At 33.4% G+C, this 14,503-nt stretch overlaps 3 protein-coding genes across 5 annotated transcripts in view; 1 reads left to right on the top strand and 2 right to left on the bottom strand.

The window, feature by feature from the left end:
• LOC126763200 (uncharacterized) overlaps positions 1-874 on the bottom strand; it is a 63,765-nt gene extending 62,891 nt beyond the window's left edge. The window contains exon 1 of one of the 2 annotated variants that reach the window (XM_050480498.1): positions 710-874. The gene's annotated coding sequence lies outside the window, so the exon portion shown is untranslated. The remainder of the gene's footprint in view (positions 1-709) is intronic. The other variant, XM_050480501.1, reaches the window with a different exon arrangement.
• A 242-nt stretch (positions 875-1,116) lies between these two features.
• LOC126763193 (4-hydroxyphenylpyruvate dioxygenase) lies at positions 1,117-11,787 on the top strand. Of its 2 annotated transcripts, none has more exons than XM_050480485.1 (5): positions 1,117-1,218; positions 9,598-9,624; positions 9,699-10,082; positions 10,234-10,887; positions 11,578-11,787. In XM_050480485.1, exons 1-5 carry the CDS (start codon positions 1,150-1,152, stop codon positions 11,650-11,652), a joined length of 1,209 nt encoding a protein of 402 aa, XP_050336442.1. In that variant the 5' UTR covers positions 1,117-1,149; the 3' UTR covers positions 11,653-11,787. The 2 variants fall into 2 exon arrangements, with proteins under 2 accessions (XP_050336442.1, XP_050336444.1); XM_050480487.1 differs by lacking the exon at positions 1,117-1,218 and adding an exon at positions 7,445-7,589.
• LOC126763168 (uncharacterized) lies at positions 11,700-13,869 on the bottom strand. The gene is made up of 4 exons (XM_050480431.1): positions 13,668-13,869; positions 12,832-13,607; positions 12,102-12,746; positions 11,700-12,007 (listed from the first exon to the last, which is right to left on the bottom strand). Exons 1-4 carry the CDS (start codon positions 13,771-13,773, stop codon positions 11,804-11,806), a joined length of 1,731 nt encoding a protein of 576 aa, XP_050336388.1. The 5' UTR covers positions 13,774-13,869; the 3' UTR covers positions 11,700-11,803.
• Between the last annotated feature and the right edge of the window lie 634 nt (positions 13,870-14,503).

The following is a 14,503-nucleotide window of genomic DNA, read 5'->3' as shown; positions in this document are numbered from 1 at the left end:
ATCTGCAATTTTTTTAATTTCAGTTTTTGTTACCGACCGAGGGTCATTTATAGACAATACCTTGCATATTAATAATCTGTTTATTTTGAAAAACGGTAAAGTACATACTCACTGTAACAGTGGATGACTTCTTTGATAACTTTTAAAATAGCAATTAACACACTAAAAATTATTATTTTCATAATTTGTTGCGTATATTCAACGATTATGTATAACCATGTCCTCAAGATCTTAAAACAGTTGATGCGGTAGTTTTCGTTACGAAAAGTGATAAAATCATCTGTTTTTAGGCGGTCATACTACATACATATGCCCTTTAAAGCCGACTCTTTTTGTAGAATTTGTTAAAAAATGGAAATAGTATCTATATTAATCAATCGTCTGTCCTTCATTAAAAACAAGCACTTCATAGCACTAAAAATGTACCTTTTATGGGCATCAAAAAAATATTATTTAATTATAATAACATAATTATATATGTATGTACATATGTATTCACTTTCACTTTCACTTTTGAAACTTCTTTCATTATATCATAATTTAAACAGATTTCAAGCTTTTCCATCAATAATATTCCAATACATATTTTTTGCACAGAACAGTTCATTGTTTGTTATAACAAAAAAAAACAATTTTCAGGCACACGCACTCTTTAAACATAAACGGATTATAATAATTTATGATTTTGCATAAATTGTAATAAAATTACTTTTTTTCATTTTCTTTGATTTAGAAACATTAGGCGTCTATAACCGTACTTAGAATATATGTAAATATGAATGTGTATACACTGTATTGACAAACAGTCTGTGTCTCAGCTGTCGTCTTCGCCACAGCGTCAGCGCGTCAATGAACTTTACACCGGTTTACTTGAAGAACAACTAAAATCAGCGACTCGTAAGAAATCGTTGGCAAGCATCGATAACACCTTTATGCGTTGCTGTGTGTATCTTTTTCTACATGAACATAACAGTAGTTATGCACAAACAAATGCTCAAATGGTTAAAGAAACTACCCCTAAAAAGTTTAACTTACAAAGGTGAAAACGCTTTGCTTTGAAGGCTTATGAAAAAGAGCGACCAAAGCGTACGAATGAATGCCAGATGAATATGCTTTGTTGTTGGTTCACCCCAATAACATATATGCAGTATGAGCGTAAGACAAAAAACGTTGCATACACTAAGGATGACACACACACTTGCGGAAAAATGGATAACGGTAGGCTATAAATTAATGATATTTTAAAAAAATATGGATATAAATTATAACTTAACTAAATTTTATATATCTTAATATATATAAAAATTAATATAAACAAAAACAAAGCATATATAGAGAACAATTATTCAAAATTGTAATAAAAAAACCATTAAAATATTAAAATTATCAAAAAATTACAAAAATTGTGAAAAGTTATGCACATTTTGGTTTCAAAAAAAATTGTAAAAAGTTATGCAAATTTTAGTTTCAAAAAAATTGTACAGCACTTTTAACGCATGATGTTGTTAGTAATGATTATTTAGTTCAATAAAAATGCATTTCAGTTATAGTTTTCAGTGTGCCACGTAAATAGTTTACCAAAACCAAACATGTTTTGTCCAAAACCCCATTATTATGCATTTATTAAAGCAAAACACCCTTTATTAACTTCTAGCACACATTTCAGCGCCTCATGGCATTCTAACCACTGCGCATGCATTTACTCATTTTTAACGGAGCATTTGTTCATTTTGTGCTGCTCTCTGCACTCTCTTTGAGACTGCTAAATGTTAGTGTTAAAATATATACCACCTGCTTGAAAGTTTGCAAGCAGACCATGCGATTGGAATATAATTAAGTTTAGGGTTTAATCAGACGGTCAAGATACCTGCCAATACCCTAGCATCCATTATTCGCGAATCTTAATTCAAACATACATATGTACATGCATATTTATGTATGTGTATAAAAAGAATCATAAATTTTCTGTTTAGCAAGGACATTTGGCAAACAGAACAAACAAATATTAATTTATTAGAGCTCATTTCTTTGTGAGAGGTAGAAAATAGGCTAATACTCTATATGATTTATCTTTTAATCTATTAATAATTATTTACTTATGCAAAAATGCAGCATTTTGGAGTGTTCTTTGGTTTTGAGTTCTGATAAGGGCTAGCGAAACAAATATAAAAAGTCTTATAAAAATTATTTAAAAAAATATTATATAAACATACATTTTAAAGGAAATTACATTAAAAAACAGTTAAAACAAGAAGTAAGATCTAAGTTCGGGTATAACGGAACATTTTATACTCTCACAAGGCTAAGTGATATACAAGATTTTCGTACATACTTTAATGGGTTATATACATTTAGAATTTTCAAAAATCAAATTTCAATTTTTTTATTATTTTCTTAAGAGTTATATTCACCTGTAATTTTGAAAAAATCAATTTTTTCCATATTTCGAATGTATATAATGGGTTGTCAAAAAAGTCTTGCGGTATTTTTATTGAATTTTTTTTTTTTTTTTTTTGAAATTGAAATGAATTTTTGATGACTCATGCCCAGCTCTTGACCGATGCTACGGCTGCTACTATGCCGGTCTCTTTCGACCAATTCAGCGATTTTATCGCAATTTTCGACGACAGGCCTTCCGGAGCGTGGCGCATCTTCGACCACCTCTACACCAGAACGAAAACGTTGAAACCATCGTTGTGCGGTGGAAATGGAAACTGTATCGGGTCCATAAACTGCACAAATTTTATTGGCGGCTTGAGATGCATTTTTGCCTTTATCGTAGTAGTACTGTAAAATATGCCGTATTTTCTCTTTATTTTGCTCCATGTTTGCGACGCTATAACTCACGAACGACTTAAAAGAAACGACAATCAATCAAACACGTGTTAGCGCGTGAAATGAGCTTTCCAAAAGGTATAGCATGACCCGATGCGACGAATAAAACTAGAACTACGCGCTTTCAGCGCCAACTAGCGAAAATACCGCAAGACACAACCTATTATATTCGAGAATATTGTCTATAAATTTCAAAGTAATCCTGTAAATAGTTTCGGAGTAATGAGCGTATTTGTAAAGACGTTGTTGAATTGTATTATACATTCAAATAATGTGCATATGTATTTTTTATAGCTCTAAACTGGTCTCACCCCTTACATAACAATAACTTTAGATATACATCAATATAATCGCACTTTATCTCAAATTTAAAAAACTATAAGAACAAAAATTCAATAAATTAAATAATTTTCAACAATCATTTTTAAAATTCGCTCATTCAAAACGTCATACGCTACATTAAAAAATAAACACATTTCGACCGTGTAATAAGCAGCTGACAAATTAAGCTGCTCGTAAAACATAAGTTCAGGCAGATATACTCCGCAGCTGTCAGCAGCCCTTCTAGCACTTAAGACAGCAGATAAAAACAAAAACAAAATGCCATCCAAGAGCGAAAGCATGTCAAGTAAGACAAATTGGCTCAAATTATGTAGTGTCAGTCAATGATGGTCCAAAACATAAATACATACGTATGTAGCTTTCATAATTCATACATATTTACAGTGGCTGTAATGTAATGTATGTAAGTGCTAAGGAATATTAGCGCATATTTTTGAACTAAAAAGTGGCATTTACCTCCAATAGATATCTAAGTTTGTATTCCACTTGCGGCGAACTCAATGTCGCCTTTGCCATTGTTTATCTTTGGCTTTCACTAAGAGCTTTTGGCTGAAAGCCAATACGGTCAATAGAAAATCTTAACCGGATGAGCTGGATGGTTTTCGAAATCACTGTTTTTTTTTTATTTTTGGATTTAGTCGTTCATTGAGAGACCTTCAACATTTTTATCGTGATCTATTTACTCGACTTGATTACTTTATAATAAAGATTAGCTTTTAAATAATAAATTTCTCTTTTGCCGAATTGGCGCCAAAATAATACTGATTGGCCGAAAAAAATCTGAAAACATAACCGGCCTATGGTTTGCTAGTTTTAGCCGAATGTTTAAGTTTAAGCCGAATTAAGGTTACTAAATAAGGGAAAACAGATTTCTATAGAGGTTTTGATAGAGGTATAAGCTGTATCGATCTAATCACAGTTCCGACAAATGAACAGTTTCTTGAAGAGAAACGAATGTGTACACAATTTCAGATAGATATCTCAAAAACTGTCGAACTAGTTTGCGTATATTTCCATCACTAATGTGGGTGGATGTATTTGTTTCCAACAAGAAACTCTACCAAATTCCGATTCCTTTATAAACAGCTTCTCGAATGGCTCATTAATCGATTAGTTTATTTCTTATTTCGCATATTTCTAAATTGAAACAACAAAAATAAACACATTTCATTTCTGCGCACCTGTGTTGTTGTTGTTTAACACATTATTTTTTCATATAGCAACAATGATTACAATATTTTTTATAAGATTTTTTATGCATCTCATTATCAGAGATATTTTCGCGATCTCTCTTGCTGGTGTGTTTGTTATTTTCATCGCAGCGGCCATGGTCACACCAATACATACGAATGCAAGCAACTATACAGTTAAGCTGTTACGTTGCCGGCTGTCGAACAGCTATTGACCAATAGCGATCTTGTTTTAGGGGGCTCGACACCTCGCACTCCAGCCCACCCGCCTGCGCTTTCCTTACAACCAGTCTGCGGTGGCGTCGTAAAACAGGTGTTAAATGAATGTGAAAAGAAATTCGCTGTGGACAGGTTTCTTTCGTTAGAATTAGCTATCAACCGGCATGCGACAGATGGCGGGTTGAGCATGCGGTCTTCGGCGACTACTGCGTGCACAGACAAATGAAATATTTACATTTATTTGCATTTGGCGTTTAAATTGAATGGTTCGTAAATGTAAATGGTTCTCAAGATATAAAGACACCAAGGAAAGTTGCCGTTACACACTCCTTAAAATTAGCCACTACCACATTAGTCGTGACGCTCGTTAAGTTTTTTGATATAATTAAGAGATGGCGGTACGAATATTAAAAAATATAAGCAACTTTTAGCACACCTTATTTTATTTTTATTTTTTTTTTTTAATATTAATAATATATTTGGCCAAAAAATTCTAAACACATTTTTTTGCCTTTAAAAAGTTTTTAATTTTATGTTAACTTGGTTTTAAAATTAGGAAATTACAAAATATGAAAAAAGTAATCTCAAATAAAAATGTTTCAAAAGCATCTTTTGGCTTTAGCCTTTGTACGATATCGCAGAGAGTGTCGTCAAATTTTCCGCTAGCTATAATAACAATGTCGGACGCATATCCTTGACAGCAGATCCCATTGTTAGTTAGCAAAATGAGTAGTTCGACCACGACAAGGCTCCATAACAGGGGGGCTAGTAATCCACTTTGTGGCAGCCTCTTGCTGTGCCGAGACAGAATTCATCTCCCCTACTGAGGTTTCAACTATTCTGGTGAAAGGAGGAGAAGTAGAGTTATCCGCCTTCCTAGACATCGCTGACGCACCGGGACCGCCACATTCCTTTTCTACAGTGTTCTTACTAAGCACAATGTGTTTTCAAAGCACCTTCGGCCCCGTTTTCAGCGCCTTCATAGTCCACAATCTTTTTTATACTTTTAATAAGAAGGAAGTTAAACTAATTGGCCTGAAGGATTTCACTTGTGAATAGATTTCCTTCCTAACTTGGGTGATCTTTAATCTTCGCTGTCTTCCACAATTCAGGGGTATGCGCAGGCGCAAGGCTATCTATCATCAGCCGAACAAAGTAGGGCAGTAGAACCTGCTCTCCCTGTTGCAAAAATGTTGGAAAGATACCGTCCACCCCCGCAGGCTTGAATTTCGCCAACGAAGCCATAGCCCACTTGATTGAGTCCGCAGTACATGCAATGAAAAAAAATATTTCCAAAGAGAAAGGGTTTATCATACTAGATATTGTATCCTTAATAATTTATTTATATTATTTTTTATCCTAAAATATTTAGGCATGCAACTGTATAAAAAGTTATATGGTTTTGTAGCAGAATAATAATTTACGAGTGAAAAATATAAAAAAAATTAAAATAAATATTAAATAAATTTTTTAAAAATCATCAACGCAAAAGTTGATAAATATTTGAAAACAAAATCCCTATAATATCATAAATCTTAAACGCCCTGAAAAGGAATCGAAGCATGTTGTTCAAGTCTAAGAGATGCATTAACAAATATTGCATATTCATTGCGCAATGAACCCTTTATAACGAATAAAATTAATAGCATATGTTTGTTTAAATTGTGCCCTCTCCTAACTCACAGGGATTCACTAAGCCTCAGTATATTGATAAAGTCCAATATCCTACTGGGTGCTAGTGAGGCGATGTGATCCCTATTCGGAAACATGGATCCAAGGGCCTTTAACCTGCGCCTACAAACTGCTGTGCAGTCGGTTAGCAGGTGTTCCGGGGTTTCAGGATCCCTGTCGCAAAACCGGCAGTTGGCGCCAGATGATAGGCCCATGTTAAATACATATGCCTATTCAGCTTGCAGTGGCCGGTGTAGAATGCGACCAGTAGCCTGAGTTTATTCCTTGGGAGGCTAATTATTGATTTAAACCTATTCTGGTTGTACCCTCCAATTACCAACTTAGCATGTCGCATACCATGCGCTCGTTGCCAATTCCTTTCCCTGACCACTCTTTCCTCCTTACGGAGCAGTTCCTTTACGGTATGGGGGCCCACCCCGGTGAATGGTTCGGGCCCTACCATATTGGTCGAAGCTGCAGAGCGGGCAAGCTCATCAGCCAGTTCGTTGCCGGCTATACCTCTATGACCAGGCACAATTATGGGCATAGTCAACTTTGAAAATCCGAAACAAGTATACCAAATCACGTTACCCAGAGATGATAAAAGCGTGTTTGAATATAAATTAACCACAAAAAATATTTAAATATTGGGTTGCGAAATTTTTAGGGTTTCTAATTTTAGAAATAATAAATTGAAATTTTTAGTACTTTATTTTGCACTCGCTCCGTGTCGAATGTATTATTTGACATATGAAAATATCAACAATATTTATGATCCCTGCAAAAATCATATACATATAGTATGTTCCATATACAGTGTTATTCAAAACAAAAACAATATTGGATTGAAAATGTGAAACATCGACAAGCAACCGTTGTGAAGACCAGATAAACAAAATACCCGTTTGAAATATTTAAATTAATATTTCGAGCGCCGCAAACTCACCAACACATATAGACACATTTGTATCAGATGCTAGTGCTTATGTATTTACACGTGGAACTCATACATACAAAAATAACTATATATATATACATATTGTTAATGCAAATTTTTCCAGCTCTATATTAGCTAACTAATATTATACACGGGTTAGTAGATGTAGATGTGTTGGTAGTTTCAGGATTATAACACTAAGCCCATAACGTTCGCAGCGGCTATATAAACCGTCTACCGTTTCGAAGATTGCTGTAGTTGCTGAAGAGTTGAGCTCAGTCAATGGAGTTCTAATTTGAATTGCTTGAGAGTATTAACTACAATCTTTTGTATATTTTTGTGTGCAAAACTGTGATTTTTGTGAGAATTAAATTAAATTAAAATAAGTGAAAATGGTATGTGACCAGTTCTTATGTGATGAAAATATAAAAAACTATTTTTTAAGGAGCAAAGTTACAAATATTTCGTCTATATTAATAACTAATTAGAAGAAAATTAAATTTTTTCTAAAAAAAATAATTTGCGAGAGTTGTACAGTTGATTTAAGAATACGCAAATAAAAAAAAAATATTTTTTGTGACTCTGGATACCTTAGCAAATTTAGATGTTTTCAAGTGTTCAGATTACGAATTTATTCATGAAAATATTGACGTGCTCCCGTTTCCATTATTTGTTAGTAATAAAATGTATTATTTCAATCATGAATTGGGTACTGCGCACCCTTTTCACGGATATAAGCATCATGCTCACCACTCTCAGATTTCTTACCGAAATTTATGCGAAAGATTTTAATATAAACCAAATGTGGAGATATCTAGACTTACAACCTACAAAATGTCTTATTTTGCTCAATTGAAAATATTCCTTTGGATTTCTGAAGTCAATGGTAGGCGCTCAGAAACAATGATGTACGCCAAATAGATTCAATGCGTGATTATCAAAGTGGTGGACGTGGAGGATAATTTTTAATTACATTTGTAGAAGATTTCCGAAGCTTAGTAAGAAAAATTACAAAGCTAAAACATGAAATGGTTCTCAAATACAGCAATTAAAGTTTATGAAGGCTATTTCCCTTCTTCTTCTTAATTGGCGTAGACACCGCTTACGCGATTATAGCCGAGTTAACAACAGGCTATTTCCCAAAGCACCAAATTATGAAAAAATTTTGAAAAATATGCTAACAAACGTTCAGACTCTAGGAGCAAATATCAAGTAAGACTATCTTCACATTCATATGAATTAATTTTCGGATAATCTACCAAGTTTTAGTGAGGAAATTATCGCAAAGTACAGAGAGAACGGATTCACCAGAATTTAAAAGTGATGAAAAAAACGTATCAAAGTTGATAGGAACGCCACATGCTGGTCCTTAAAGAGAGATTGTCAATTCGAAAATTATGAAAGAAATATCGCATAAAAGGAGTTTTATTCTATAATATATGTTTGTTTCTGCTTACTTCGATGTATCCTTATTTTTTTTTTTTTTTTCAAAACAATACTGACATAAATATTTCCGTTATTTTGTTTGATGTTTTCTGATTTTCGCACTGTAAAATAAATTGAGAAAATGAACATGAGCAAATCTTTCTGCTTACTTAAATGTATCCTTAAAATATAATAAACAAAACAATACTGACACTAAAAATATTTCTGTTTTTTGTTTTCTGATTTTCGTGCCGTAAAATAGATTGAGAAAATGAACGCAATCAAATCTTAGAAATACTATTGACAGTGTTATCAAATGTGAGATATAGTATATCGATTTTGTATCTAGGATACAAAACAAGCAACTGTGAACCAGTGTAATTAACATTTAAAAACATGAATTCAAAACAATTAAAAACCCTTGAATGAAATTTATTCGTTAATTGCATAAAAAATACTACTATAAAAAAATATTTATAGTAAAGCAAAACGATGGGGGAATACACTAATGTGCTGAAGAAGACTTGTTTTCCAGCACAAAATTAACCAATTTAGACCATTCCATTGGAAATTTCGTGATTTTTATTGTTTACTATGTCCCTTATGATTTTAAGAGAGAACTACTAAATCGCTTAATTGCAAAGGAATTACAAAACAAATTAAAATTCAAAGAAAAAACGCGTTTAAACGTCAATTAAATATGCAACAGTAAAAAATAAAACAAACTTAAAATTTTAATCTAAAAAATTATGCTGAAAGAAAAAACAAAAACATTTTTATTTTTTTTTTGTTTTAATTTAAAAAATATATAATTATTTTGTTTGTAATAAATTAAAAAAATATATATGTATTTGTTTAAATATTCCAGGTATAAAAAATCATTTAAGACAATTTTTTAATTGAATACTTAAACAAACAGTTAACAACCAAATTTTTAATAAAATATATAAACTTAAATTATTTTTTCTTTTTTCATAGACATCATATACTGATAAAGGACCCAAGGTAATTAAAAACCACCTACTTATACTGTGAAATATTATAAACTAAATTCCATAAACTCTATACTCAAATTTCAGCCGCAATTCGGTAAATTCCTTAGTTTCCATCATTTAACCTTTTACGTGGGTAATGCCAAACAGGCAGCCAGCTTCTACACGACACGTTTTGGTTTTACGCATGTAGGCTATCGTGGCTTAGAGACAGGACATCGTCGCCTAGCCCAACATGCGGTCAAACAGAATCGCATCATCTTCGTTTTTGTATCTACCTACAATGCCGATGATGCTGAGCATGGTCAGCATCTAACGAAACACGGCGATGGTGTAAAGGATGTGGCTTTTGAGGTAGAAAATTTGGAAGCAATTTTCAAATACGCAAAGGAACGTGGTGCTGAAGTGGTGCGCGAAATTTGGGAAGAAAAGGATGAGTACGGCGTAGTGCGCTTTGCTACTATAAAAACGGTGAGTGCGAGCAAATTTTCAATTTTTATAAAAACCGAGAGTTTCAAAAAACTTGCTCTTTAGTTTATTACTATTACCAATTTGTTACCATTTTATTATTAATTTACTATTTTAATTTCAAATTGCATCTACATATATTTTCTTTACATAGTACGGTGACACAACACACACCTTTGTCGATCGCACTAAATATAACGGTAAATTTTTACCCGGCTTTTTAACACCGCCCGTCGACAATCTTCTTCAAGGTTTGCCAGCTACAAAACTCGATTTTATCGATCACGTTGTGGGTAATCAACCTGATTTACAAATGGAGAGTGTAGCCGCTTGGTACGAACGTGTTCTGCAATTTCATCGCTTCTGGTCAGTGGACGATTCGCAAATACACACCGATTATTCAGCATTACGTTCAATTGTAATGGCCAATTATGAGGAAAATGTAAAGATGCCCATCAATGAGCCGGCAAAGGGTAAGAAGAAGTCACAGATTCAGGAGTATGTGGAGTATTATGGTGGCGCTGGAGTGCAACATATTGCGCTCAATACAAGCGATATTATAACGGCAGTGCGCAACTTACGCGCTCGTGGCTTAGAATTTCTCACAATACCTAGTTCGTACTATGATATTTTGGAGGAAAATTTAAAAAACAGTCGCACCAAAATCAAGGAGGACATGCAGCTGCTTAAGGAACTGAATATTTTAATAGATTACGATGAGGATGGATATCTGTTGCAAATATTTTCCAAAAACCTGCAAGATAGACCCACATTATTCATTGAAGTCATTCAGCGACACAATCACAATGTAAGTTTAAAACAATAAATTTAAAATAACTTTTTAGCATTAAAGTGAAACAAAAAGTTTTCATAAGCAAATTTTGTATGCTACTGGAAGATAAATTGCAAATACTTGAATGATATAAAATGCATTATTGATTATAAAAAAAAAAAGAAAAAAGGTTTACTTCTACTGCATTGAAGCATTGAAGTATAAAAAGATCGTTATCTAGATATTGATTAATCAGTTTGTATGCCAGTTATATGCTATTGTAGGCCGATCTGAACTACATCTTCGGAGATTGTACCGTTGCCTTTGACAATAATTCCGTGAAGATATTCATGAAAAAAAGTTTTCCATGCAAGAACTTAATTTTGATAGTCCAGTTTGTATGGTAGCTATATGCTATAAAAGTGGTTCCAACTAATGAGCAGCTTCTTGAGGAAAGAAGGAGATGTACAAAGTTTCAGATTGATATTTCAAAAATTTGAGAGATTGGTTTGCGTATATACAGACAGACAGGACTGAATCGACTCATCTCGTTATGTTGATCATTTATATATGTAAAAGCTTTATATCCGTCTCCGACGTTTCCTTGTAGACAAACTTCGTGGCTATTTCAATATACTCTGTTCCGAATATAAAAAATTCTTACCTTATAAAAGACTAGTATTCTTGATTCTTGATATTACATAATTATTATTTCTTTCTTTTAAGGGTTTCGGTGCCGGCAACTTTAAGTCACTCTTCACAGCTATCGAAATCGAACAAGCAAAACGTGGCAACTTATAGAATTTAAAATACATGTTATGCCCTAGAAACAGAAACATATACATACATACATTTAATTACAAACTTAGTAAAAAACGTATATTTTAAGTCATTAACAATACAATAATAATATTAAAACTACCTAAGCGCCTTAAATTTCTACGATTTATTGCTACCGTTGCTTTCGTTGTATAAACGGATCTTCTAAAAGGGTTTTGTTACGTGGATCATTTTCGGAAAACGATGGCATCAAAGGATTCCAGTAATTTGGCGGCGTAGTTGGTATGTCATCTTTCGCAGTGCGGTGACGGGTACAACGACGCAAGTGCGTCTCAATTTCCGACAAACTCATATTGCTTCCCATAAAGTCGATATACTAATAAGATACAAGCAAGCAAATACATATATAATTATTTATAAAATGTCTTCTTCCAAAATATTTGTAGAGAGATAAAATAAAATTTAATTACTTTTTGACATTCATCACAATCGACATTGAAACGTTCTTTGATTGAAAATTTCGCTTCAGGTAGTTGTGAAAGACGTGGTTTCATATCTTCTGCTTTAGCTTTTGGTTTCGTTTCTGATTTTACAGTGTGATGTTCTGGCTCCTCTTCCCATTCGGCTAACATCGCCGCCGCCAACTCGGTGGCTAAATTTTCACTACCTGTTTTTTCTTTTTTAACAATGACAATTGACTTTTTTAGATGGCTTTCCCCTGCTTGTTGAGTCTTCATCTTCTTTCCAAAGTTCGACCTAGTTTCTGTTACATGTTCGTTATCATCCGAGTCATCTAAACAAATTAATGGTGGTGCTGTTGGAGTTATAGCCAAAATACTATCAGATTTTTCTGTTTCTTTCGGCAATGGTTGAAAAACTGTTGTGTCATTACTTTTCTTTACATTTTGTTTTATTACACTGTTATCGTTTGGTTTTTTTACATGTTGCTCATCGTCATCTTCGCTGCTAAATTGGAAAATATCGTCAGTATCATTGGAAAATGTTTGAAAAGCTGGCGTTTTTTGCGTTCTGGTGGTCGAGACAAGAGATGAAGTTGGTGAAAATGCAAATTTTTGTGCATCACCTACATCTTCTGGAGAAGTAGATATGCTGCCCTGGTAATTACAAAGTAAGAGGTTATAAACATGCGGAAAAGCACACATAATAAGTATATAAATATATTAATGTACTATCACTTACATTTTGTACTTTATTTGTTTTCATAGAGACCATTTGTGTTAACCGTGATTGTTTTAATTTTCGTTCGCCACTTTTGTTCAATGACATCAGACTACGTTTTCGCAATACCTCTTCCATATTACTAGCGCTTCGTTTTAAACCAGCTTTTCGCTCCTCACTTTTTTTGTCCTTTTCCAACCAATCCGATTGTTTTGAATGCAACTTGGCTTTTGATTTCAACAGTTTGTTATCATTTTCATTCGCTGCTGGATTTTGTTCTCTTAGTTTATGCTCATAAGGTTCGTTATACAAAGATTTACCAACACGACCGCGCGCTTTTAAAAAACCTAATGCACTTTGGTTTTCATTGTTGTTTCTTGGTTTGCATGTCGGCGATGTGTTGTGCTGTAAAACACTCTCAATGCCAATTGAAAAACGATTTGGACTGCTTAACTGCTCGGATGCCGGTAATATTTCCTGAAGATGTTGTGCGGGACTTAAAACGCAAGATTCCATATTTAGTTGTTCGCTATCCATAGCCATGTTCAGAAATGCGGGAGAACCGTCGCTTATTGTGGTTCGATCTGCCTCACCTTTGGTAGGTGTGGTCATTGTGGTAATACCCAATATATCAGTATTTATAGGACTCCGATCCAGAGGTGTATATAATGTACATCTCTTTTCATATTTTGTTTGTTGCATTTGTTTCTCTTCAACTAATTTTGTTTGTAGCTTCTTACAGTTTTTATCAAGTTCTTCAACCTTACTGCGTTCTTTCAAACAGTGATTTTGTAAAGCTATGAAGACAATAAAAATCAATTGCAATTTTTCAAAATAAATAATATTGTGAACCTTACCATAAACATAGTCGGTGAACTCTTTCATTATGTTTTCACATTTTTTAACATATAAATCAACCCAGCCTCTATCAGTTAAATCAAAATCAGTTTTTTTGGGAGCCATTATATATATTTATATGGAATGTAAAATAAAATGTTTAGTATTTTGTTCAAAAACATAAAAAACACACAAGTTTACTTTTTCCTAGTTTGGAATGTCAACAATCGGCTCGTTTCTTAACTGCTAATTATCACTAAGTGCCAGTTTACACACGGACTCTTTTGTCGCTAAAACCGGTTTTTTGTGGGCGAGGGAACGACAAGGAAAGACGAAAGAACCGTACCGCTCGTATTCGGTGGCACGATTTGTGTTCTTTAATTCGTAACACCCAAGCCATGTTTCTGATGGAAAGACCTTACTTAATCCTAAAACTAACATGAAGAGTCCACAAGTTGAAAGGATAAGAAGCAGAGAGAGATGCTTCTTTCTTCTGGAAAAATTTATGTTAATGCCAGCTGTTAAAACACATATGTGTAAACAAGTGATATTTCACATATTTACTTTGATTTTGTTTATTTTTGAATAGGTTTGATTTGTGAAAAAGAAAATTGTATTATTCAATTACAAGTGTTGATATGATAGAATTATTAAAAATAACGTTTGTTAATTTTCGCTGGTTTTCCGCTTATTACTTCGTCTGCTCTTGGTTGGAGATACTTACGTTCTTTATCTTCCTGTTACCTATCAGCTATTAGCGACAATGAAGCAAACCTAATATTTTATTGCATGGTTATGGAAGGCATACATGCACCAATTATTGTACCAATTTCATCGAATTGTACAACTGATTGTT

This window comes from Bactrocera neohumeralis, chromosome 6, assembly GCF_024586455.1.
Source record: "Bactrocera neohumeralis isolate Rockhampton chromosome 6, APGP_CSIRO_Bneo_wtdbg2-racon-allhic-juicebox.fasta_v2, whole genome shotgun sequence".
Classification (NCBI taxonomy): Eukaryota; Metazoa; Arthropoda; class Insecta; order Diptera; family Tephritidae; genus Bactrocera; species Bactrocera neohumeralis.
The sequence above is the reverse complement of the archived record's forward strand: the minus strand, read 5'-3'. Positions and strand labels throughout refer to the sequence as shown.